General features: G+C 38.2%; 1 protein-coding gene across 5 annotated transcripts; it reads left to right on the plus strand.

The window, feature by feature from the left end:
• The first annotated feature begins 810 nt into the window (after positions 1-810).
• Positions 811-21,758, plus strand: LOC118798827 (CD276 antigen-like). 5 transcript variants are annotated; one of them, XM_036558398.1, is made up of 6 exons: positions 929-945; positions 12,714-12,771; positions 12,869-12,962; positions 15,242-15,589; positions 18,695-18,991; positions 21,040-21,758. In XM_036558398.1, the coding sequence occupies exons 3-6, from the start codon at positions 12,941-12,943 to the stop codon at positions 21,183-21,185; spliced, it is 813 nt and encodes a 270-aa protein (XP_036414291.1). In that variant the 5' UTR covers positions 929-945; positions 12,714-12,771; positions 12,869-12,940; the 3' UTR covers positions 21,186-21,758. The 5 variants fall into 5 exon arrangements, with proteins under 5 accessions (XP_036414289.1, XP_036414291.1, XP_036414290.1 ...); XM_036558399.1 differs by lacking the exon at positions 929-945 and adding an exon at positions 1,066-1,103 and having other exon boundaries at positions 12,873-12,962; XM_036558396.1 differs by lacking the exon at positions 12,869-12,962 and having other exon boundaries at positions 811-945.
• Positions 21,759-26,859: the final 5,101 nt, after the last annotated feature.

Genomic DNA, 26,859 nt, shown 5'->3' on the forward strand with positions numbered 1-26,859 from the left:
AATTACAGTGGTAATTACTAAAAGGTGTAAATCAGTAGCTTACTAACTGCTCAAAATTACAATTACTAGTCAACGTGAAGAACTCACCTCACTCCTAAAGCCAGGTAATGGGTCTGAGGGGGTGCTACATTAGTGCTTCAGCTTAACAAGACATTTGAACAATTGTACACTTCTAACTTTGTGGGAACAGTTTGGGGAAGAACCTTTTCTGTTCCAGCATGACTGAGCCCCAGTGCACAAAGCAAGGTCCATAAAGGCCTGGCTGAGTAAGGCTGTCCTACACAAATACTGTTCTGTATGAATGGGCAAAAATTCCCACAGACACTCTCCAAAATCTTGTAGAAAGCTTCTACAAGGAGTGGAAGCTGTTCTAGCTTGCAAAGGTGGAACAACTCCATATTAGTGCCTATGGATTTAGAAAGGGATGTAGGTATAATGTGTAGGTGTCCCAATACTTTTGTCCACATAGTGTATCACAAACACAGGCAAATGGATTAAAAACAACACTGAGCTATTCATTCTGTGAAACAGAAAAAATAAGCCAGCTTGCAAAAAATAAAATACCCTGCCCCCAAGTAACCAGCAAAATATACTTCCTCCTTCAAGATACATTATCAGGGATTTTTTTAGTCTTTAAATCAGGAAAAGCCCCTTTAAAGATCACTGCAGCACCACTGCAAGAGACGGGTAGGCATGTATACAGCAGATGGCAGTGATGGGTAAATTTTTCATTTTGGTTGGAGTGTCCTTTCGCAGAACGGGAAACCCCCTAAGGTTTATAAAACTGCATTTAGAAAATCCAGCGTAACTGTGCGCAGCGGCTGTTGGCATCTCCTGAGGGACTTTCTCTTTGAAGAAAAAGTGAAAGTAGAGCCGTTTATTTCTACACACTGTGGTTCTTTAGTGAGAACTTCATCCAGGCCAAGTTATTTCGACTCGTTTCGTGTAAGTATCAAACCCTGATAAGGTCTTTTTCACAGCATTCAGTGTTTCTTGTGTGTCTCGTATGCTAATGACAAAAGTCCCGTTTAGTTCAGCGGGTTAGACTCGGTCTGTGTGGCTAACGGTTCAGGGATGCTGAGCTGGATGAAGTTCTGCTCCAGGTTTGTTTCCCTGCAGAGACGCTTTAAAACACCTTGTTAGCTTTCTGGCTAAACTCTGGCATAATAATGAGCTTCACTGCAGGTTTATTTACGACGCGCCCTTTCCTCGGGGGTCTTTATAACACTTCTGAGGGGGTGTTGAAGATCTTGTCTTTGTTTACTGCTTTCACGCATCGGTGCAGCTGATGATAAAGAAACGGGAAAGGATCATTTACGTTCACAGAAGCTCCAGTTTGGGCAGCAGCGCTAATAATATCACTTCTAGTTAACTATTTTACCAGAATCCTCCCTCACAAAACAGGCTTAACGGCGAATTTGCGTTCATTTCTGCACGTATTTGTTAGGCAGAGTGAAAGAGCTGTGATGCTGGGTGAGGATAAACGGGACTGATGTTCGGGAGATGCGCTTTGTTCACTGTTGTGATAGTAAACGTGGAAATGTGACGCTTGCAGTGAGTTTGATGCGCCTGTAGGTCGCTAGAAGAGCAGTTAAACCAGTGTGTGTTTTTGGTTATACCCCGGATGTAGCAGCTCAGGCGCGCACGTATGGCGGATATCTGGGGCCATGTTTGGGGGATCTCTCCTGTTTTGGAACAAAATGCAAAGAAATGCATAGATATTCCAGCCACACTGTCCTAAAAGCCTCTCTAGTGCTCGTCTGATACCTTTCATCATCTTCCAGTATAATCACGGTACTTTCCTGACCACAGCAGAAACAAACCACTGCACTGTGCCAAAAGAATCAGCCCGAACAATGCTTGGTGTGACCTGCGTGGTGTCCTCATGGTGCTTGATTGAGACTAAACAACTGGATGATGTCGTATCTGCCACGTTAGGAACTCTGAGTCATAACACTGTTTTTATGGGGAGGAATTAATTTCATTTTCGATAAATCACTGCTGTGTGGTTGGAGGTGGGCAAAATGGCAAAATGTCATACGCCTAAACAACCTGGAATCAGCCAGAAATGAACCGAATACCATTCGCCAAACGTGTAGTCTGATCTTCTTCTGACCAAATCGGACTGAGCCATAAAACTACCTCAATATCAAGTTTAGCTCAGTGTTGTAAATTTTTTCCAGATCAATATTAATGTTGTTTTGTTCCAGCCAGTCTGTAAAGCATCTCACAGCCCATTTAGTTTGGTGAATGGTGTTCAGTTCATTTCTGGCTGATTCCAGGTTGTTCAGGTTCTTCTGTCACAACTGCCGACTGAAAAGCTGCTCAGTGGTGATGACAGTTTGGGAATTTAGTGTAGTCTCATCTTCAGAGTCTGACGAAATCGGTTTGTGGCAAAGTAAGAAGTAAAAACGTTCAAATGGCCTGAGCGTCTCCTACAGCTGTCAAAGTCGTTGTCTAGCAACAGTGTCTCAGTGGAGTGATACAGGGAAAAAACCGTGATGTTACAGCGAAATAACAGCACAGTTAGAACGCTTCTCAACCAATCAGCTTGTGTAGCTGGAACTGTTGTATAAGTACTGATAATATCCACGACATGCTCAGAAAAACATATCATGAAAAATTGTGATCTAATTTATCATGATAATGATAAATATTGTCATATTGCTCAGCTCTGTATATGTACATTTTTCCCTGAATGTCACTATATTTCATAATCTCATGAACTATTTTTTTGGGTTCATGCATGTATGTCATTACACAGATATGGTTAGTTGACCAAATTTGTTTGTGAAATTGTTAACTATGACCTAGAAATGTCTGGGTTCTTACTGGAATCCCTGACATGGCAGACTCAGTATCTGTGAGGTTAGACTGAAATAACCTCTGACAAAATCGGACTGAGCCGTAAAACTGGCGCAATAAAAAACAAAAAAGCTGCTCAGTGGTGATGACAGTTTCGGAATTTAGTGTAAGGAGCTGGAGAACGAACTGCTGGCTGTGCAGCGAGTGAGCAGAGCTCGTTACTCTGACGTAGCAACGAGCTGTTTGTTAAGGAACTATAATTTGGTGTAAGAATTGGTAACATTAAAACATATTAAATGCCGCGTTCACAGCCCAGTTTATTCATTTCTTACTTTATTTATTTAACTGTTGTATAAACGCAATAGAACACTCGAGATCGTGTGTTATTGCACATAACATCATGGCTGTGATGATCTATGGTGCTCGCCTTCGGCTTGTGCACATCACAGTCGTGATGTTATTTCGCGATAACACACTTCCTCTTGTGTTCTATTGCTTAAATAAGCCACTAGAGGCCGTGCGTCACTGTGATTTTATCTCGGGGAAGGGTGATGTTAGGCACGATGCAAAGCGGGCTAACGCACGGCCTCAGGTGGCTTATTGCTTTTTAAAATGGCAGCCAACGTAAAAAATTGTATAAAATACACAAATAAAATACACATAATTTAGCTAAGAATATTAATTTGGGTTCCAGCCACAAGCTATAGAATAGAATTTCAAGTCAAGTCAAGGCTTTATTATTTGAGCTGTATACAAGTACACAGTGAAACTAAACAACATTCCTCCTGGACCAACACAGGACCAAGTGCAAAACAATACAATATACACAGTCCAGACAGTACAGTACAATAAATACGAAAGACTTACTATAAATACAAAACAGAACACAGGCAGTACACGGTACTGAGAGCACATAGGAGCATAGCAGTCACTGAGGTAGCAACCTGAACAGCAATGGTATTCAGTATTTGGTTGATACAGCAATTCTAGCAGCTAACATTGTAAGTAAGTAAGTAAGTAAAGTTTATTTATATAGCGCTTTTTACAACAGGTGTTGTCACAAAGCAGCTTTACAAGGAAATGAGCATTACAAAAAGAAGTCCGGGTCCGAGCCCCCATGAGCAAGCCAGTGGCGACAGTGGCAAGGAAAAACTCCCTAAGAGAAACAGGAAGAAACCTTGAGAGGAACCAAGACTCAGAAGGGGAACCCATCCTCCTCTGGTCGACACCGGATAGTAAACATTGTTAGTAAAATTGTTAACATTGTTAACATTGTTAAATTGTTAAAATTGTTAACATTGTTAAAGTAAAATGTGCAAAAATGCAAGTCAGATATTGTTGAGGAAATAAAATGTGCAAAATGCAAGTCTTCAGATCTACAGTCATATCAAATGAAGTATTTCAGTGAAATGCAGTAATTATATTTAATTATATTTAATTATATTTACAGTGTTCCAGACATAGTTTCAAACTGCAAGAAAAGTTAGTCCCATGTTGTTATGTATATGTGTGTGTGTGTGTCCGTGGGAGTTGAAGAATGTGGTGGCTTGTGGAAAGAAACTGTGGCACAGTCAGGCTGCGAGGGCCCGAATACTGCGGTAGCTTTTTTCAGTTGTCATAAGAAAGAACAGTTCCCTAAATAAACATATGCAGCTTATTTATGAAATTACAGAGCCATTTGAGTTTCAAACTGGATTTGATGCTACTTCTGACTGAAACACAGACGCTTGAAGCCTGTAAGTCATTCAAGTGATGTTTATATTGCAGTTTTACAGTGAATCTTGTCATAAGTGATGACTCTTTTATGCTTATAGTCCTATGAGCTCATACCCTGATATTATCACTTGGACACTAAACATATCGAATATGGATCTAAACTTGTCAAGTTGAAGCAGAACTCCGTTTGCAGCTTTCCTCTCTTCAGTCTGACATCCATCTGTAGCTGCCAAATCAGCTCATTAGGTGAGTCAGAAAAAGGCCATCAGATTGCTTAAATCAGCGGAAGCTTTTGTGGTTGTTTGTGTGAGCTGTGAGTTGCTAAAGTTTGAGAACCCCTGATGCAGAGAAAGGACTGTTTTATTCAGTTTATCCTGGCTTTGTTGATATTCATTAATAACTCAGTTTTCATTTACCTAAGACGAAGGCATTGCACTTGGCTGTTCTCGACAACAACCTCACTCGGACCCCAAATGAGTCCAAATAAGGTCGAGACCAAGACGAGAAAGAGATTTATGGTCTTGAGACCACGACTGGAGTACAACACTACTAGCTATGTGGTTGAACTGTATCTGTGACAGTGATTATACTGCTAAATAAGTTTATATATGTTCACTCTCATTGGCTACAGCTTAGACCAGGGCTCAGCAGCCTAAATGTTAAGAAGAGCCATTTTGTCCTTTCAACAAAAATAAAACCACCTTGGGAGCCACAACATTTTAAGTAATTAAACATTAATTAAAAAAACAGTAAGTAATGTTTTGCCATCTTGTCTGAAAATATGTCTTAATAAATGCTATCTTATGTCCTAGTATAGACTAAAAAAAGGCAATATAAACGACCACGCAGACTTACTTTGCTCCTTTAAGCTTTAGCTCAGCTATAGCCGCTTTTCTCACATCTCTGATAGGAAACTTTTCCTCGAAAGTGTAACAGCTTCTTGTACAATGTAAAACAAGTGCTTATAAATGCAAATAAGTCAGTTTGTCTCCAAATTATCGATGTTCGTCTTAATTCTTTCTCTTTGCCTTTTCGTTAGCTACTAGCTAGGCGAGATTGTTGTCTGCATTGCTATGGTGACCAGCAGTCTTTGCACTGATCTTCAGGGTTAAAGGGTGAATTAGCAGTTATACATTAACTCCAGCATTTAAGTCCATTTATTGTTAAAACTGTGAGAAAAAGAGCTTTATTTTGCTGCAAACAGGGCAGTAAAAGAGCCGCATTCACAGGGTGCTGACCCCTGGCTTAGACGCATTGAGTTAGTCAGCTATTGCATCATTGGCAACAGTTATCTAATGTTATATAGAATCTAAACAGGTGGTTGATCATGTTTATCATTTTTTGATCATTATATATTTGTGTACATACATATACATAACAGATAAATATATATCTCCAGCTTGTGTTGGCCAAGAAAAATATCAACTAGAGTACTTTCAAAGGAAAAAAAAAAGTCTTCCAACAAGAAAATGTAAATTGCCTTATTTCTTGTCAAGTGAGGGAAGGTTTGAGGAGGAGGAAATGGGTATGGATGTATGCAGTGTAAAGTGGTTAGGGAGGAGGACCCACAAGATCCTGAAAACACTAAACACTCAGATGTTTCTCATGCTGTAGTTACTCCATTCGTGTTTTGGAATATCAGTGGTCAGATTACAAAAACACAGTATTTGAGCTGTTCTTTCTGGCTGGCAGTGAAGTGTGTATCTTGGCTTTAGGAAATAGAAGCCTCCTACTTCAGTCTGGCCTTCTGAGAGACTGGAAATACCCTTCACTCCCACCCAGGTACTTTCCTAAGGCTGTGATAATAGCACTGCTGTAGTCATGGTCATTACTCTTAAAGATTAAGGAGTGGGAACATTATTTGTGAGGTCAGTTAGTCACCTCTAAACGTGCTGTTAAACTGATAGGAAACAGGAAAACTATCTCTGCTTTTCCTATTACAGTAATGTCAGAAGCAGAACTAATCTGCATTCATGCATGCTTATCATTACACTGATATTGTTAGCGTTTGCAAAGTTTTTTGTAACTGTTAAACAAGAAATGCAAACTTTGCTGAAAGCCAAATATTTTTCCTTGACATAGACGTTTAGTTTACTGCAAAAAATGGAATGATTGTCTGAGCAGAGCTTTAGTGTTGTAAATTGTTTATTTATGGTGAAAAAGGCAGGATGATGCTCTGTACTCTGGAACAAGACATTTGGCATCCATGGCTCCCTCGCTTACAGCTGCAGTCTGTGGAACGTTGTTGCTGGTGGTGACAGACGTTTCCATTACGGCTCCATTGAAAACAATGAAACGTCTGGTTTGCTGTTGTTCGTTCTACCGCCAACATGTGCATGCAGCATCACTCTGAATTGTCAGGAATCCATGAGAGTGTCCTCGGATTTCATTGGGTCGAAAGAAAAAGCTGCTGAATCATAAATAATGAAATGAACACCAACACAATGAACAAATACTCAAATAATTGAGTATTCAAATTATTCGGGCACCGTATATTGTGATTTTGAAATTGTGCCCAAAGCAGAACATTTTCTCTCTACTTAATAAAGTTTTGGTGTCATATTAGTTTACCACTGAGTTGAATTCATATTACCAATATTCATAGTTTAAGAATGAAATATCATCACCTGGGGCTCCATGTGTTGATAATGTTTTTTCACTCAAAATATTACGACAGTAGCTGCGTTCGAAAGCCTAGGCTGCAGCTGAGGTAGTGCAGGTCCTCGGTAGGACTGTCCTATGAAGACTTACTAGACTAATGGTCACACAAGTGGAACGGTCCTAACAAGGCTGCGCTGTGACGTCACCACAATGGTCCTACGTTTTGCAATTGTGGCGGGAAACTTGTGCAAAAAAATGGAGCCCATTGCACTGTGTTTGTTGCTGTTTTCTTCACGGAAATGGAGAGATGTTTCCTAGTAGTATGATAAACTACATATCGCTGTTGTCGGAAGAAAACCTTGTATCTCCAAAATGGTAACTTTACAGGAGAAGGAAAAACTTTTAATGTAAGTCAATGGAACCAGACTTTTTTTCAAGTCATTTAGGGGTCATTTCCTGTAGTCCATTCATCATAAATATACATACAAAGTAAAGGCTAACAGGTACTTTCAAATTATGTCAAAAACTGAAAAACGTCAAAAATGGAGATACGAGGTTTTCTTCAGACAACAGCGAAATATACAATACACATCATTTTACATTTTATAAGTTAACGAAGACAAATTCAAGGACGTGAACAACTTACATTTTTAAAGAAAGGCTGCTCCAACGGCTTAGTTTCCGACATTTTCATGTTGATTTTTTTTTCCTTCATGTTGTTCATGCACACAGAACTGTGGGTAACCAAAGGCCTGGAAGGATACATTAGTTGCATCCTCGAAATCACTCAGAATGTAGGCTGCATTTCTAGGCTGTATATGAAGGGTACTTCACTTTGGAATGGCCTTCTATGACGCAGCAACCAAGAAATACAGCTTACCTCGGCTGCAGCCTAGGCTTTGGAGCGCCCCCCCCTAGTGGACACTGGGCCGTTCTTCAAGCAGAAAAGACAGAAATCTTCTTTATGTTTCGAATTCTCTATAGTGGTTTAATTATTTTGCTTATAGCTTGAAAAGTATTCTAATCGATGCACAGGCCTAAGTATGTAATGCGCAGGAGTGAATGTATTTTGCTTTCTGATTAACATCACCGCAACATTCCTGATAATGTTCTGGTTACGTGCAGAACCTCGGTTTTTAAACTTCAAATCAGATCAGAGCAATTGATTCATTTATTTTGACGCTTTCAGATAATTCAGAATGAGCTTCCCTAACTTAAGGCATCAATTCCTCCATCCTCCCATTTTATCCTTGTAACTCAGAGGAAGGAACTAAATTGTGAGGGAAATGAACCAAACTGCCTGTTTTAATAGACAGTGTTCGCCAAACACGGAAAAGGCGGTCACGTTGTTGATATTCTGTCATCATAATGTTTATAAGCAGTCAGTGCCGGCTGTGGCTTCCAAATCAAGATATCAAGAAAAAGTAAATTTGATTAGCGGTGTTGATCCACATCAAATTGATGCATTGTCCTTGAGTCCTGTTATTGCCTGCGATGACATATCCGGACTTCTATAATTAATGTCGACCATCAAATGCCGTTATGATCAGAAAAGTCAGTAATAGCTCCTTATCTGTTTGATGGGATTAATCAACATTAGCCTGACGTTAACTGTCAGGCTAATTAGCTGTTTATAAGCTACAGCAGTAAAGCTACTATAAAATGCTTCATATTTCAAAATCATAACATTCAATTTGCTGAGCTTTAGGTTGGAAACTACTCCATCTGTTTTACATAAGGGAGCGTGGGGAACAACCTAACCTAACGCAGGGCACAATTTAACACAAACTTTATGTTGTTATACGAGGTCAGGCAGCTTGTGCTTCTGGCCACATTACACATTTCCTAGCCACAGTATCCTGTGAAAATTCAGAGCAATTTGTCAGTGTCTTAAAGAGATCTGAGCCAGAGAGTGTTTTCAGGGTATGTAAGTAATATTTTTCTCAAACTCAAATTATTTTAGGTTACTGAGCTGTTTTTGTTAATCACAAAATCCGACCTTATTTTACTTTACTCACCATCTTGATGCTGAAAACATAGCACCATTTTGAAGCAGGTGACAAGCTTACAGCAAGTGCTAGCTGGGCTTAAGTAAAAGCCAAAATGTGTTAGGTCATGCCCTGCTTTCCCGTACATGATACAACTTCATCACTTTACTCTGATAGCTTGCCAGTTAGCATGCTAAAGGAGACACAGCTAACAACAACAAAAACAAAGGCACTACACCACGACTCTATCCAGACAAAGTAGTTATTCACAAGCTTTATGTGTTCAGTTCTGATTTCCCAAAAACATGTATTGCATTGCAAAGTTTGCATGGCTATCTTATTAGCTTGCTAGGGTAACCTGTAGAGGGTGAGTTCGTTCTACTTGAATAATCCTCTCCTCACTGTCCCCTCCTCCCTTTCTGCCACAAGTGGACACTTGTGAAACGAAAGTGTGATCCACATTCAAGTGGTGAGTTGAGGAGGATGAGGACATGTTAAAAAAAAGGAGCCAAGGAGGCACATATAAAAATATGAGAAGCACCCAGAGGAAACCCAGAGAGGTAAGGCAGGTTGAGGTTGGAGACAGGACACAGATGGAGGCAGAACGTGCTCATAGGTGTGGCAGATGGAAGGCAGGTTTGGCTTTCTCCAAATAAAGGCACGGCTGTGTGTAGGAAAAGCGATGAAACACAACTCAGTAGAGCTTATTTTACTTCCTTTGCTCAAGGCAGAGGTTTTGTTCTCCTTTTAGCAGGTCTTTGTTCACTGGCCTTTGATATAAATGGGTTCTGAGAGGGTTCATAAATGTCAGCTGTGTGGAGCTTATGGTAGATCTTTTGTTGAGACTGGATCACAGTGGTGATTCAATAGTGTGGTCATTTTATGTTTTGTGGTGTTTGTTTTTTACTCAGTTTTGACTTATGACTGGCATTTCTATTTGCTGCATTATAGCTTTTCGGCATGTATTGCATAGCATATGTGGGCTCTTTGACACAGCTGATAAATCCCCTAGACACATTAGCAGTGTTTGAATTGTAAAATAAATGTCAAGGTTATTTATTTATTTATTTGACTGGGATTTGGGACTGCATCTCCTGGCATCCTCAGATCAAGCCCTATGCAGTAAATGATTTAGCGGCTTGGTAACCAGTACACCTTTAATGTGAGGACTGATGTTGCTTTTATAGTCAGTTAGAGTGTCGAACGTTCAATGCTTTTTCAGTACTGCAATACTGCAAACATTTCAGTATTCCAAGTTTCAGTACTTGTAATAATTTTAATTCTTTTTAAAAATAAGCTAGCACCAGGTTGACATTATATTTTGCCTACATTCTCAACATAAAAGGTGCCAAAAAGGATTCTTTGTAGCAACATTTTTGTAAAAAAGAAGGTTTTGAATTATTCTTGTATGGATATCTCAAAGGAGACACTTGGAAATTCACAGTTAATGAAATTTTTTTTTACATTTCTAACAAATTTGGCTAAAGTTTTGACAGCGTTCATGTGTCACAGAAAGATTGTGTTAGGGGTATTTGTGAATTGTTGAGGGATTTTAAAATTGCAGAAAAGTAACAGGGGGAATGCAGTATTTGTAATTTTCTACATACAGTGTGACTTTGAAACTGAAGTGTCAGTGGGCTGTATTGTGGAAAAGCTCAGATTTGAGTAGTTTCATCAGGTGTTACTGTTAGTGGTGTTACTTCACTAATGTTCAATATAACAAACTACATTTTACACTTGAATTGCATATCAACATTCATATCTCGCTTACTGCCACGGTACGGTAGAATGACCAATATGTGTCTTGTGCTCCTCAGGTAAATTTGGGATCCAGCATTATGAGGCTATTAGTGTTGTAGTGAAGTCCACTAGCTTGAGTCAAGGCTGAGAGCTGGACACATCGAGTCCATGTCAAGACCGAGACCAGATTACATTTTTTTTGACAATATGAAAAAAGGGTGAAAATGAAATGTACAGTGTGGTTATTTTGTAAAATATTACATTAAATAATGTATGACCTGAGAGTATTATTATTTGCAATAATATCAGAATCTTAGTCAAACTTTGCATTATAACTTTTGGAGTCAAATGATATTGAGGTTCTTCTCTGTCCCTTCTACTCTAAAACTGATTCAGAATCAATACCTAAGGTCAACTGATTATAAACATCATACATTTATTTAAAAATAAAAAAATAATTCATTAAAACATTCTAATCTGCCCAGTTAAACTATCTTGAAATAGATCAATTCGATTCTCAACCAGCACCGAACAAAACAACTGACAGATGTCTTTTATATTTGATGTAAATCTGCTGCAAGCATTGCAGAACAAAATCCCTCAGTAACATGATGGATCCACACCCAGGTCTGTGGATTCCACTTGTTTATAGAAACAGCATGTTGAAAACAGAGGCGGGGAAGTGACATCCGCCCAACATTTCAAAATAATAATATACAGCTAAATTAGCAGGAGCAGTGCTGCTGGATTTTTTTAAACACTGTGTCCACTCACTGTCCACTTTATTAGACACATACTTTGTTGGTCCACCCTGTAGATGTAAAGTCTCATCTAAAGCTCATCTGTTGCAGTTTGTGTTGGTCATCCTCTAGTCCTTCATCAGTAGTCACAGGATGCTGCCCACAAAATGCTGTTGGCTGGATATTTTTGGTTGGTGGACTATTCTCAGTCCGGCAGTTACATTGAGATGTTTAAAAACTCCAGCAGCACTGCTGTGTCTGATCCACTCAGACCAGCGCAACACACACTAACACACCACCACCACAACAGTGTCACTGCAGTGCTGAGAATGATCCACCCCCAAACAGTACCTAACAAAGTATGCAGAGAAAGAGATGGACTACAACTTGTAATTGTAGAACTATATGGTAAGTGGTGTTGATAAACTGGACAATGAGTGTAGAATGGCCAAAATATGTTAATGTGAATTGCCATTAGCTTAGTGATACTACAAGAATCCTGTGGGGATGCTTTTTTTTTTTAATGAGTTTTGAAATGTGTTGTTTCTCATTATATTATATTATATGGTTTGCCATTGTGATGCAGCGATATGATATGATTCAATATGATACAGTATGATACTATGCATTGTATTGTTGCACAACAACAACGTTTTGGTCTAAATTGTGTAAATTAGATTTTTCTGTGAACTTTGAATATGGCTTATGATTACCTGACTGTATATAATGCAAACATATGGTTCAAAATGCAAACATGTGGCTCAGAATGCAAATATGGTTCAGACAAACAGCTCTTCACCAGCTAGAACAAGTTAAACTTCAGTTCAGTTAAATAGAAGATGTTTGGGTTGTCATAGCGCATAGAGCAGATGCTACAGGATAACGGAAAGCTTTTCCAAGTAATTCAGAAAGTAATTAATGAAAGTACAACTACATGATACAATAGAAACAGACTCCAGGGTAGTGAAATATGTGTGTCAGACAAGATGACAAAAGCATACCACAATAAATATCAGATACATACTGTAGTTGGACAAACTACAGCTAGTTACAATTTTCCTAAAGGAGCCACACATGACTTGTCTGAATATATGTCATAATTGGTTTTTATTTTTTTCCACAGAAATCAAGATGTTTCAGAATGAGACGTCTTCTATTTTGGACGGCTGTGGCAATCCTAGGTAACCTTTTTAAACATGCTATCTTAATTTACACAGGAATCGTTATAAGCAATGCCTTCTTTTTCTTCCCAATTTGTTCCCTTCAATGTGGTCGTAGACAGTTCCCACCATCTAGCTAGGTCTCCCCATCACATGACGTTGGAAGGGTGGAGGCTAAAAAGGCTGATTTATGCTTCAGCGTCTGTGTCTCTGTGAGTACAGTCTGTATGTAAGTGTGGTGCACAGACCTTCGCATAGGTGTCTGTCAGCACATCTGTGCTAGGGGTCATTGTGCTAGTCTTGCTTTTTTCCTCTTTTTTTCTAAGAATGAATACTCAGTTCACTTTTTTGGTAATGTTTTGATGATGGGGCCTATGACTGTATGAAACATCGCCCTTTTTTTAGCTATTAGTTCCTCAGACTGCTCTGTTTGATTTCTCACTAATTCTAGTTTGGGTTGAGTATTAAGCATTGGGTCTCGTCCTGCCCCCAACGCTACCCGGAAAACCAACCAGCGCCCGATTGACATGCAGCTCCGCAGATAAGCAGGGCTTATAGATTTTAGAGATGCACCAGAACCAGTTTAATGGGATCCTGCCCACTTTCTATTTCTCACATTATATCAAAAATCAGACACCAGAGGGCGCCCGTGAGTGAGTCCTCAATGAATGTGTGTAAATGGAGCTGAACAACTAAAAATTAAAAAATAAACACTTCTTGCCACTTATGTGGGAACTTACTTTAAGTTTGGAAAAAAATAGAAGAATATATTCTATTAAAAAAACCAAGAAAAAGTACCAGTATTTGTCCATTTTTCTTTAGTGAACAGGTCCTGGGCCTTTAAAAGCTAGCTTTACTGCTGCTGAATGCTGGTCATTGAGCTGATCACTTCATTGGCTGAGTAGTGATTTGTGCTCAGTGACCTCATGAATATACATAAGGCAATGTAAAAGACCTGTAACTACTTCAAGCACATGACAGCTGTATTGAAATATTTAATGTTGTTCTGTGTAAAGAAAGTGTTGAGTGCGTTTCTTTAAATAAAAAATGATTAACATTTACAGACTGTGATTTTCAACAATTTTTTAATAGGCTCCCCACATCCAATCAGTTGTCAAAACTTTTACAAACATTTCAGTCATTTTAGTTCTGTAATAGTACAAAAATTGGAACGGCCCATGATCTGATCGACAGGGCCTATCAAAGTAAGCATGTTTTAAAAATGTGTATGAGGAACTGTTACGCTTGCAGTTTTATTGCTATTCATTTGCATTTCTGATTGCATGGCATTATAGGTCCTATCTCATACAAGCACATCAAAAATATTAATACCCTGAAAACATTGATTGAACATTTTTTTTAGCTGGAAATGAAATCTGGCAACCCTGTACTCTTCACTGTAAATTCTCTGGTGTGCATGTTGTGATTTCTGAGAGCTGTGCTTACCCATGAACTCCATGTCTGCGTTGTGACACAGATACGTTTACATGCATCGTCTCAGAAGTATAAGTCAGCCATAACACCTGCTTCCACAGAGTCACATGAATCCAGCCACTGTATCTTTTTCAGACTGCCGCTAACATTGGACAGCTCAACATGCTAACTGCTAATTCTGTTACTTCAGCTAACATCGTGCTCAGTGATGGGGGAGAGGGAGTGCAGTTCTGCTGTCTTGGACTCTTGGCCACAGATCAAGGCCTTCACAAAAAGATCAGGGAAGGAACACTTGCCAAGATCAGTAGAGCTTTCAGGCTATCAGAGGATGTGATCTTGTTAGGGTTCATAAAGCCATCAAAGTGAAAATGAACCGAGACATGATTTTGTTTCTCAAATTCTTAAGCAAATCCATTAAAGGAATACTCCCACATTTTTCAACCTAATCTCTATTCACTGTATCTGTAGCACACATAAGTGTTTCTGTGTATTTAGAAAAGGGCAGAAAACTTGCTGACCTCAAACATGCTTAAAGTAGAAGCCAATGGCCAACAAAAAATAAAAAATATGTTTGAAACATAGAGGGGCCCATACCAACTTTAACTGATTTTCAGGATTATGCAAACTGTACAAGCAAACATTGTATTTCTACACAGAAAAATGGCTTCTGTCTCTGAGAATGGGGTTGAAATTCTGGTCACAGCTACCCACATCCACAGTAATGCAATACTGGATTTGTTCCCATTGGGTGTGGAGGGAGGCTTAATTTCTTCCATCCGTTAGATTGTATAGTTACAAGAGAAGAGTTCACATATTCCAGAAGCCTCTCCCAATGGTGGGTGATACTCATAATAATAGTAAAAGTACTAATCAGAATAAACTTTTTAAGTCAGCTTACATTTTACAGTAGAATCATCACTCTTACTGTGATAGCAGTGGCATTCCTGCTTGAACATGTACTTATAAATAATAAATTATACATTTTAAAATGTAAAAATTTTAAAAGAATGACATTTTCTGGCTGTTTTTAAATGAAGATGTTTTAATCTCACAACAGTTAGAAGAGTGCAGCATCCAGTTTCCGCGGCAGCTGTGGCAGCACCTGGTGGTAATGCCACCCTGGAGTGCTCTTTCTCTACCAGCAAAAGCCTCAATCTAACAAACCTCATCATTAACTGGCAGCACGGAGAGACGGTGGTCCACAGCTTTTATCTTGGCCAAGACCAGCTAGACAGGCAGGGACAGGCTTACAGAGGGCGGACACATCTGTTTAAGGACCAGTTACTGGAAGGAAATGCATCGCTGAGGTTAATCAGGATGCAGCCAGACGACGAGGGAGAGTACACCTGCTACGTCAACAACGAGCAGGATAGTACAACCAGAAGGCTAAAGGTCATATTGGCCGGTGAGTATGCTGAGCACCTCTGGTGAATATCAACTTGATGTCTTTTCTTTTGCCTCTTGTTCTGTACCAACAATCAAAATACAATTTTTTATTCTAGCACATGGGATTATCAGCACTCATCTGATAATCCCATGTCCTAGAATACAAATTTGAACGCTCCTCCTTGATTCCTGGTCTGACATGGAAATACAGCTCGTCGGTCTGCACAGGCATAAAATTAAAGCCCGAATTCGACCTGTAACGGCCTGACAGGTACTGCCAAATTAGAAGTCCGAACTGCAGCTGTGAAGCAGGCGCTACACTGTGTGTGATCATTTTGTTGTTATTTAATGTAATGACCAGTTTATAAGGTTTCACCAGTGAAGATGCCCTCGATTTGTTTGACTGTTGAATAGTTTCTTTTTAGTGATTTTCCTTTATATTGTCAAAGGCATATTTCTTTAGTTAAACACAAGCCTCCTACTCCTACTGCTGCTGCTACCACTTCTACATGCCTGCACTAAGCACTAGTGTAACACTAAGCCCATTTCCATATATACAAATAGATAAATTAACAAACGGTTAGCTGATGTACTGTAAATGTAGTGACTTGCTAGTAACAGTGACTACCACGAACAGCTGAAATGATGAAAAACTAGCCAGTTTGTGTACTGCTGATGATTTGATGCTAATGAAGGCCCATTTGGGGTTCTAATAAGTAAATTTATCCTAACCCTGGATTCTCTCTATCATTTTACAGGGGTACATCACTATAGCACTAATACGGTGCTTTTGACTATTATAAATGCTGTTCGTCATAAACATCATGTTTCATGAGCACACGCACGAGGATTAACCACAGCCTGAGTATGTAAACCTGAATTAACAGAGAAAGTCATTAAAACAACTCTAAGCTGAATCTGCTTTGTGAGAAAGATCCCTGATTGACTACTTTGTTGTCCAACTAACAGCCAAACAAGTCAAGTCAAGTCAAAGTTTATTTATATGGCTGCTTTTACAACAAGTATTGTCACAAAGCAGCTTTACAGAAAAATCCGGGTCCAAGCCCCCATGAGCATCGCCAATGGCGACAGTGGCAGGGAAAAACTCCCTAAGAGCAAGAGGAAGAAACCTTGAGAGGAACCAAGACTCAAAAGGGGAACCCATCCTCATCTGGTAGACACCGGATAGCAAACAGCATAATGACACACCAGTGATAAAAACCCAGAATATATTTTTATCTTTAGCTTTTTCCCTTGATGTTCTCTTTTTCTTTTCTGTTTTTCAGCTCCAGATGTGTATGTTCTTTTTTGCGAAATACCAGCCAGTTTCTCTCACTTGAGCATCTTAGACAACATCATGGTACAGTAATAACCCAAAAGTAGTATGGGGGCCCCCCTGGCGGCCTCAGAGCCCTGAGCAGCTTATTTTGTAGAGCTGGCACTGCTACTCGGTATAACGCAAACCTGAGCCTGTCACGCCTGATGCTATACATGAACAACTGGCCTAAAGCCTGATATTTTGACAGGCCCCGTCAGGCTCGGGTTGGGTAGCAGACCTCTCATACAGGTATTTGCAAATGCACTGTATCAAGTGCTGTTACCAAGGTGTGAAGTACAGGAGGGTCTGGGACCCCCTAATTAAACTTTTGGACCCACTGAATATCTCAAAGTCTAATTTCTCGTGGGTCTATGAAAATAAAACTTTTATGCAGTTATGCTGTCTGTTAGAAAAAATAGATGCTCATATGCAAATTCAGGGAGAGGTCACTGTTTAGCCGCTTCACCCACCATCGGTGAGCTGCTGTTTTTGGTTTTAACTAACTAGAGATGCAGTATTGATCTGCCTCAGGGTGGTGCTGTAGCAAACTGGTTTACCCAGTTGGTCCTTCATAGCCTAGAAACTTCTGTCTACGTCCAGGATAACTCTGAAAAACTTCCCAGGTGGAAAGAACGAATTGTTGCTCATTTCTCAAACCGAAGACAAATGAGATCTGTATAAGATGTGTAAGATCTCAGTTAATGTTTGGAAGACTACATTACCAAAATAGCACAGAGCCTTTCAAAAAGAAGAAATGTTAAACCAAGCATGCTGTTGCCATTGAAGCTTTCATCAGTGCCTGCAAGTCAGTTTGCAACCATTGCAGAACTCAACTCAACCAAGAAGTTTGAGTTGTGTGAACTCTTGTGTCCTAGTTAAATCAGCTAAAGAAAAGCCATGTAATTAGTTACTATATTATTTTGAGTTGAGCTGACCTCTCATTTTGAACAGTGTGTGCATGTATGTCTTTAATGTAAGAGACAAGATAACAGAGTATATAAGACATTATCACTGTCATTCCCTGCTCAGGCGAGCACTCTGTTGCTCCACTCTTGGGCATAACTTCTAGGGCCACATTCCATCTTTGAGATAAACTTCACTTGAGATAAAGTTCACTGACTTTTGGTTTAAACTCCAGCAGAAATTTCCTAACATGCATTGGAAAGTTTTCCCAGAAGAGCAGTTGGTGATTAAATATGATGAGAAGAACACATAATACCATAATGCCATCTTCATTTGCTGTTCATTGTACCTTGACGTTGTATTTGACTAAGGGAGCAGCGCAAACACTAGATTAAGTTTGATCAAGGAAACAATGAAAGGAGGCAAAAAAGGATTTTGGGAGCAGACTATGTGTAAAATCATGGGTTAAAAGTGATCATAATGTAACAGTAATCATAAAACTGTTTTGTATTTTAAAGTGGAATGAAACCTTTTTTAAAATTTCTACATGATTAAATTATTGAGATATAAACAAAGTCATTCAGAGTAATTTGATATGAAATGGTGCATTGAAAAACTTACCAGCTCTTTACAGTGGTGATGAAAGGAGGTTACAGTGTCTAATATGAGCAAATACTACTACGCAACAGACATCAGGCAATGTATTTGTGAATGTTCCATGTAATAACTCCCTGCGAGGGAGTTTTAAACTCTCATTAGAGTTTAATAGGCATGAAACTCTCCAGATGTCTATCACCATCACCGTGAAGACGTCTGACTAGAGAACAGAACTTTTCACTTCAGGCCTCTCTGAATGATGCCTTTGAATGAATTCTCCTTTAATCTCTTCTTTCTTTTTTTCAGCACTCTTTGATGAACCCCTCCTGTCGTTGCAGCCTACATGTGACAGCATCAATATCACCGCCACCTTGTCCAATGGTTTTCCTCAGCCTGAAATCAGATGGCTTGACTCCTCTGGTAGAGACATACTTCAGACATCCTCTGTTCAGCTGGACACCAGGGGGCGCTATTCGGTGTCTAGCACCATCAGCTTCAGGCTAAATGCCATAGAGACAATCACCATGGAAATGAAGTTAGAAGCTCTGAATCAGAGCTTCACTCATTCGCTGCTCTTACACCCCCCTCCAGACCATTGCCAAGGTCAGTTGGTGACCACATGAGATGAGTATAGGATCTGAAAGATATTGGTTTGTTAAGGTTGGCTAATATTAAGGTTTCACGGATCGGTATGGGTGAAAATACCAATGATAAAGCACCATTTTTTTGATTGATATTACAATGAGCACAGCTGCTTGTCTCTAGTAAAGCAATACATGATAAACTAGTAAACGTCAATACAAAGCACCAACATCGTTATCCCCTATAAATGGCCAGGAGCTGCCAGCAGGTCCAAACTTGTATTAAACACTTCTTTAACTTAAGAATAACTCAGACAGTTTGCATTGTTGTACATACGCACAAGACTTAAACCTGGGACTTTAAAGATTTAAAATAACAAAAAACTTGACAAAAATGCATCCTCTAATTGGCCCCAGATGGGAAAACAATAACATAACCATAGCAATATAAATAAAGAATAAATCACTGACAATGAACAAGGTTGGGATGTAACTGAATACAAGTATCAGGTATGCATATTCAGAATAAAGAAATTTCACAACTTTATTCAGTCCAAGTTTCATTTTGTAAAAGTAGTATTCAGAATAGTTACTTCTTATATTTTTAGGAGAATACTTTTAAAATACGTACCCACAAAATTACAAAAACACATTATCAAAAACTCCATAAATTATTAGCACATTTATTAACAATTTAGAATCAGTGCAGCGCATGTAGCGAACATGTGAATTCTAAAGAGAACCTTAATTAACAGCTTCTTTGCAAACACTAAATCTCTCACTAAAACCTGAGTAGACTGATAAATCAATATGATGATCAGTTATTAAACTCAGTGTTACTGAGCTCTGCTAAAGCCTGAGTAGACTGATAAATCAGTGTGATGATCCGTTATTAGTCTTACTGTTACTGAGCTCTTTTGATGGATGATGAAATTAGTAATCTCTTCAGTAGTGGACATGTTTGCGAGTGTTAAGCTTAGCATCAGTGTTGTACTGGACTCCTGCTCAGGGGATTATGGGAGTAGTAGTGGACTGAAGCAGGCAAAAATTGAGAATTTTCAGAACTTCATTTAAATTAAATAAGCCATTTTTTATGAAACATAATAATTTATGAAACAGAATAATTATCTGAAGGAAACCAGTAACAGCAAGGAACAGTTGCTGTTACTGGTTTAAGTAAAAAAAGGATGGAAGTGTTAGATTAACCAAAAGTATTAGGTTAACCAGCGATAACCGATGACAGATGTACATTGACCAGGGGATACTGATTATCATTAAGATTGACCAAAGATAACTGATTACATAAGTATTTAAAGTAACCATTAAATCAACCAATGATTAACAGTGATGACTGATGATTACTGTTAGAGACCTGGCAGAGTGACAGTAGTAATAGCTCTTTGTAAAGCCATGATAACTGTTAGAATTAAATCCATGAAAAGCCTCTCCTTTAACTACTCCCTTAACTGTTCAGTTATTCAGAAATAAACTGGCTTTACAGAATGCTCAGTGCAGATATACAGTACATGTTTAAGAATGTAGAGCAAATTAAAGCAAAAAAACAAACTTATAAACCATGTTTAAATGAATGAAACCAGGGAAATATTTCAGTCACTGTATTCCATCGATTTTTTGAACCTCCTGCATAAATCAGTAAGTAAAAAAAATTCTGAGTGCTTTGGTGTGAAATGACTGCAGAGAAACTCCCTGACCTGGATGTTTTTTAAACTTACGGTGGTGATAATAGGATGATAGCTATTTTATGTACTACCTAAAACCATCAGTAAACCTAGTCATTTATATGCAGTGTTGATGATGGTAAAATTGTGGGTTCTATTTTGCTATTTTGACTAATAGTGCCCTGCATATACCTCTCCACTGTGAAAGTATTTTAAAAATATAGTGTAGGCAAAAATAACTTTTTGTGAGGGAGCTTTTAGAGGCATGCAACTCTTCAGATGTCAAGACGTTCATTAAAAATCATGATGTATCTAAGCTGTCAAACAGGTTGGAAAAGGAAATTGAATGAAGAAATATGCAGCTGAGGAATATGAATGTTTTCTTTTCCAGAATGCTGTTCGACGCCCTTCACTTCACGGAATAGGACGGCCATGGCAACAGTGGTTACTCTCTTTGTTACTGTCTTAATTTTGATGTTCGCTGTAAAGAAATGGAAATCATCTCATGGCCAACGAGAGGGTCAAGCGACTACGTGACTAAGCTTTTCCCAGATCAAATGTAAACCAACACATGTTATGTATCATGGATGTAGTTAATCTCCTTATACTCTCTTTACTGTCTTATCGAGAGTAAAATCCTGTTGTTACAGCAGTATCGTTATCTCTGATCATGCCACCATATCTGTGGCACTTATTTTTCCAGACAAGCCCTTTACTTCAAAATTGTGGAGTCTCATTTCCCTCTTGCTTTCAGAAAGTTTTTTTACACAGCACCTTGCTGACAATACTCAAATATTTTTTAGCCTCAATAATACTCCATATGTCTCCCTCTCTACTGTTTGGGAAGCTTTAAAGGCAGTGATTTTAGGTCAGACTATTTCTTTTTTCTTTTTATTGTATTTTTTCCAGGGGAGACATTCAAAAGCATGCAATGACAACATAAAATTCCATGCACATGTTAATTTCCAATTATATATATCCTTTCATACACCTTGTGATCTATATCTCTCCATCTTTTTTATTCTTTAAAAAATCTTTTTTTCCCCCTTCTTTTTGACATTCTGTACAAATAAATAAATAACTATATACATTAAAACCTGAGGAGATGCTTTGGGGTAAAAAATAAAGGGGTTAGGTAAGAAGAAAAGGGAGGGGGGGGTAATAAAAATAATTTTAAAAAATAAATAAATAAAAAAAAATTAAAATAACAATCACGTTGTATCTCTACACACTGTGGTCTTACAGACTTTATATAATTAACCCATTTTAACCAGAATTTTACAAATTTTGTCTAACAGAAAAAGTAATTTTTTCCATTTGATATATTTCATTGACCAGGTTTATCCAGTCATCCAGTGTAGGAGGATCAGGAGACAGGCACTTCCTTGTTACGACTTTTTTACTTGCAATCAATATTCTTATAATCAATATTTCATAAATATTTGTCCGATCTTGCCACATCAAAACCCAGTACCCCTAGAAAAAGTGTATCAAATTTACAGGGAAATTTTAAACTAAATATATTTTTCAGTACTTTGTGCAACTCTGTCCAAAAATGTCTTAATATTGAGCATTCCCAAAATACATGCCAGTGACTGGCTTCCCGCTCCCCACACATCCTCCAACATCCCTGATTTTCCACAGGTTTTTGCTTTGGGGTAATAAAAAATCGAGTAACACACTTCCACCCTAATTCTCTCCAAACATGTGAATTAGTACATTTACACTGAAGTTCACATATCTTAACCCATATTTCACTTGAAATGGTAATACTGCTCTTTTTCCCATTTTTGCTTTACATACTCTGTCGAACTTCCTTCCTTTACTGTTAAGCCTTTACACATTTTGGATTCCTTTGTGAGCCTCAGACTGATAAGCTCTGATAAACAAATTTAGTATTTCATCATTAATACTGTTGAGTGTATCATCTTTGAACCTACTATTCAGCCTATTTGGTATGAACTCAGAGTCATCTAATTACTTTCAACATTTCACTTAAATTGTATTCTTTTATTACTTAAGTCCAGATTTTTAATTGGGTTTTTATAGAAAGATTCTCTATGATGTCTACTTTTTTAACTAAATCACTATTTCCTATTATTGCCTGAATAGGGGGGTTCTTTATCAATGACAATTCTATATCCATCCATCTTGCTTGGTAAGCAGGGTTGCATGCGAGAATTAAGGGTCTTGTCTGAGCTGCAAAGTAGTACTTTTTGAAATTTGGTAAACCCATGCCTCCTCTGTCCTTTGGAAGCTGCAAAATCCGAAATCTTATTCTTGGCTTCCGTCCCTGCCATATATACCTTGAAATGATTTTATCCCATTCTGAAAAAATGTTTGGAGGGATTTCGATGGGGAGTGCTTGAAATAGAAAAAGGAGACGTGGAAGCACATTCATTTTTATGGATTCAACCCTTGAGTTGAGGCTAAGAAAAGGAATCAAGCTCCATCTTTGAATATCAGTTTTAGTCTTAGCAATAAGGGGTCCAAAATTAGTCTCTGACAATTTAGAAAGGTCTTTGGGTAGATTAACTCCTAAATATTTTAATGAATTGTAATCCCACCTATAATGATATTTTTGTCTAAGATATTTTGGGGGATTATAATTAAATGTCAAAACTTGAGGTTTCTGAGCATTTAACTTGTATCCTGAGAATACACTGTAAAGTTCTATCACTTTCATTAACTCAGTGAATGAACCAGAGGGCTCACTCAAAAACAATAAGACATCGTCTGCATATAGCACCAGTTTGTGTTCATCACCCTTTATGGTAATACCCTTTATCAAGGTGTCTTGTCGTATCCATTGGGCCAAAGGCTTTATGTACAAAGCAAAAAGAGAGGAAGACAGAGGGCAACCTTGTCTTGTTCCATGTTCCAAAATAATAGTATCGGACAAATTAACATTTATTTTGATTCGCGTGGTTGGTCTATTATACAGTGCTTGGATACTTTGGATAACTTCTTCATGAAACCCAAACCTATTTAAGACTCTACATAGATACTTCCAGCTCACTGAGTCGAAAGCTTTTTCTGCATCTAGACTTATCAGAGAGGCTTCCAGATTGTGCCGTTTTATATAATTAACAATATGCAAGGTACATCTTATATTATCATGTGTTTGTCTATGTTGAATAAACCCTGTTTGGTCATAAATTATTATCTGGGGGAAAATCTTTTGGCTCGTAGTCGTTTAGTCGTTTGGCTACAACACTTGCATATAATTTATAGTCTACGTTAAGAACTGAAATTGATCGATATGATCCACATTCGAGTACATCTTTTCCTTCCTTAGGGATAACAGTAATAATTGCTTCACTCCATGATTGGGGGAATTTTCCCTTGAATTAATGCATAATTGCAAGCTGAAAGAAGATTTGGTAATAACTCTGCCCGAAAAACTCTATACCATTCAGCTGTAAATCCATCTGTACCAGGAGATTTATTTGACCTAAGGTGTGAAATAGCTGCACTTAACTCCTCTGCTGTTATCTTAGCTTTTAAATCTCTGTTTTGTTCTTCTGTTAGAGTAGGTAGTTGGCAAGAGTTAAGGAATGCATCAATCTGTTCCCCATCTTTGGAATGTGGTTGTGTATATAGATTTTCATATTTTTTATAGGCAGTTTGAATTTCATCCTATTTGTGTAGCACATTTTTCGATTTGGGGTCTCTTATTTTATATATGGTGTTGTCTGCCCGGTGTTTCTGTAGTTTGCCAAACGTTTTGCTGATTTTGGTCCTGATTCATAATATTTTGTCTAGTAAATACTACCTTTTTTCTATTACTTGAGTGTATAATATATTTATTTCATTCCTAATTTTAAGAATTTCTGACATGATATTTGGGTCTTGTTTTTCTTTATGTTTAATCTCTAAATCTTTTAACATTCAATTCTACTAGTTTCAATTGCTGTATCTTCTTTTTAAGAGCGCAGTAACTAATAATTTTGCCTCTAATAATTGCTTTTAAAGCATCCCATAAGATCTCAGGTTCAACTTCACCATTATCATTTTCTTCTAGAAATACTTTTATTTCTTGTTTAATTTGCTCTTTGAACTGGGGACTGTTGAGAATACTTACATTTATTCTCCATGTTTTATTTCTAGGGCTGTTATTAAGCAGTATAGACAATGAAATCGGTGCATGATCAGAGAGGTCAAGAGAGAGGTTACCTATATCACATTGTAGTATTTTGTTTCTGTCTCTTTTATAAATAAAAAAGTGTGGGAATGAATAATGAGTGTAGTCATGCCCAGTTGGATAACAGTCCCTCCAAAGATCCACTATTCCCATTTCCTCCATTAACATTTTTATTTTTTGTGCAGTAGTGTTATTCTTTGGGATGTGTTTGTGAAATCTAATTTCGGATTGAGATGAATATTCCAGTTTCCTCCACATACCAAAATACCTGATGCATCAGCCATTAGTCCAAACATTTTCTGGTAAAACTTAAGGTTGCTACCCGGGGGTACCATATACATACAATAATGTTAATTCAACACCCTCTATTCTTCCAGAAAGTAAAATGAACCTCCCTTCTTTGTCTTTAATTTCCATAAATTGTTCAAAGGGGATACAGTGAGATATTAATATAGCCACACCCCTCCTGTGACCAGATTTATATGAGGAAAAAGAGATTTTTGAAAATCCCATTCGTTTTATTTTCTCATGTTCAGAAGCACTCAAGTGGGTTTCCTGCAAAAAAAAACAAAAAAACAATTGATGCTCCTTTCTTCGTTTTGGTCAAAGTTTTGCTCCTCTTAGTAGGGTTGAGTACTCCATTAACATTAAAAGAAATAACTTTCAATTCTGTGTTAGCCATTAAGTCTCCTCTATAATATCGTAAACACCCCTTCTCTGAAACACAGTTTGCCAAAATAAACCATTAGGCATCTCCCCTTTAGCTTTCATGAACAATAAAGCAATATAACCTAACAACATTGATGAGAACATCATTAATCACACAAGCTCTGTCAACACAATGGCTTCCAATGTTGAGGTTCGTTTTAAAAGAACCTTCTGAGGTGTAGGACAACCCTCGTAAGGGGAAAACCCCTCGTCGTTAGAGAGAGGACCCTTGAGGAGAACAGTACAACTTTACCGTTCAACTGTCCGGTTTTACCGCAAAAAGAGAAAATCCCGACATTTCTAATGTCAAGTGAAAAAAAACAACACAGAGGAGTATATCTCGAAATGTTTACGTATATAAGAAAACAGCAGCGACTAACAAACTCAGTCACTCATGCACTGGTGACCTCCGTCTGAAGCTCTCCAGTTTCTCTTTGTATTGGGGAAGTGTGTCCTCCTCCGATTGGTTGTGTAGTCTGCCTTTCCCTCGCCCACTCCGTTTCTCAATGACTTGCCAGAAAGACAGGCTTTCAATATCATCCTTCAGTGCAGGGGGTGATTCCACCAGCTTTACTTGAAATCCTCGCTTGATCATATCCTTTGTGGCCTCCGCTGCACTTTGGTATAGCCGAGACCCATCCTCGTAGAAGACTCGCAGTTCAGCTGGGAAGGGCCGTTTGAAACGTTGAATGTCCGTGGACGTTCAAAATGTGTTTAAAAGTAGTCGGTCAGTCGGGGACATGTAATGAGCGTCAACAGACGTCCAAAATCAGTTTCAAAAAGTCAGTTCATTGGTGACCTGTTAATAACGTCAATAGACGTTTCACTATAGCGCAATAATAATGATAACGATCGTGATAATAACCGTACCAGTACCACTGCTTCTAGCCTACTGCTACTACTACAACTACAACTACTACTTATAATAATAATAATTATTATAATAATAATAATAAGAAGAAGAAGAAACAAAAAGAAAGCTGTATTCCAGTCCAGAGGTGTTATGTTTCTTTTCTCAAAGATACCAAACGTTAAATATAGATAGTTTTGGCTTACTGTTATGTTAGATGTTGATTGCTGAAGCTTGATAATATTTCACTTGTCTTTATGGTGCAAAGATCATGCCATATGACATAACATGGAGTGTGGTTGTCATTATTTCACATGGTGCCATCAGCTTTTCTATATTTTCTGGACTTTTTTCAAATTTAAATGCAAGGGCTAAATGGTGTATTTACAATTGCATATCTCATAGCAGTGTGCATCATTTAAGACACAATTCGAATTTGAATGCAACTTTATTTGCGTTTTAATTTCAGTGTATAATAACTGGAAACGTTTAATACAGAAAAGCAGCGT

Source organism: Colossoma macropomum, unplaced genomic scaffold, assembly GCF_904425465.1.
Source record: "Colossoma macropomum unplaced genomic scaffold, Colossoma_macropomum, whole genome shotgun sequence".
In the NCBI taxonomy this organism is placed as follows: domain Eukaryota; kingdom Metazoa; phylum Chordata; class Actinopteri; order Characiformes; family Serrasalmidae; genus Colossoma; species Colossoma macropomum.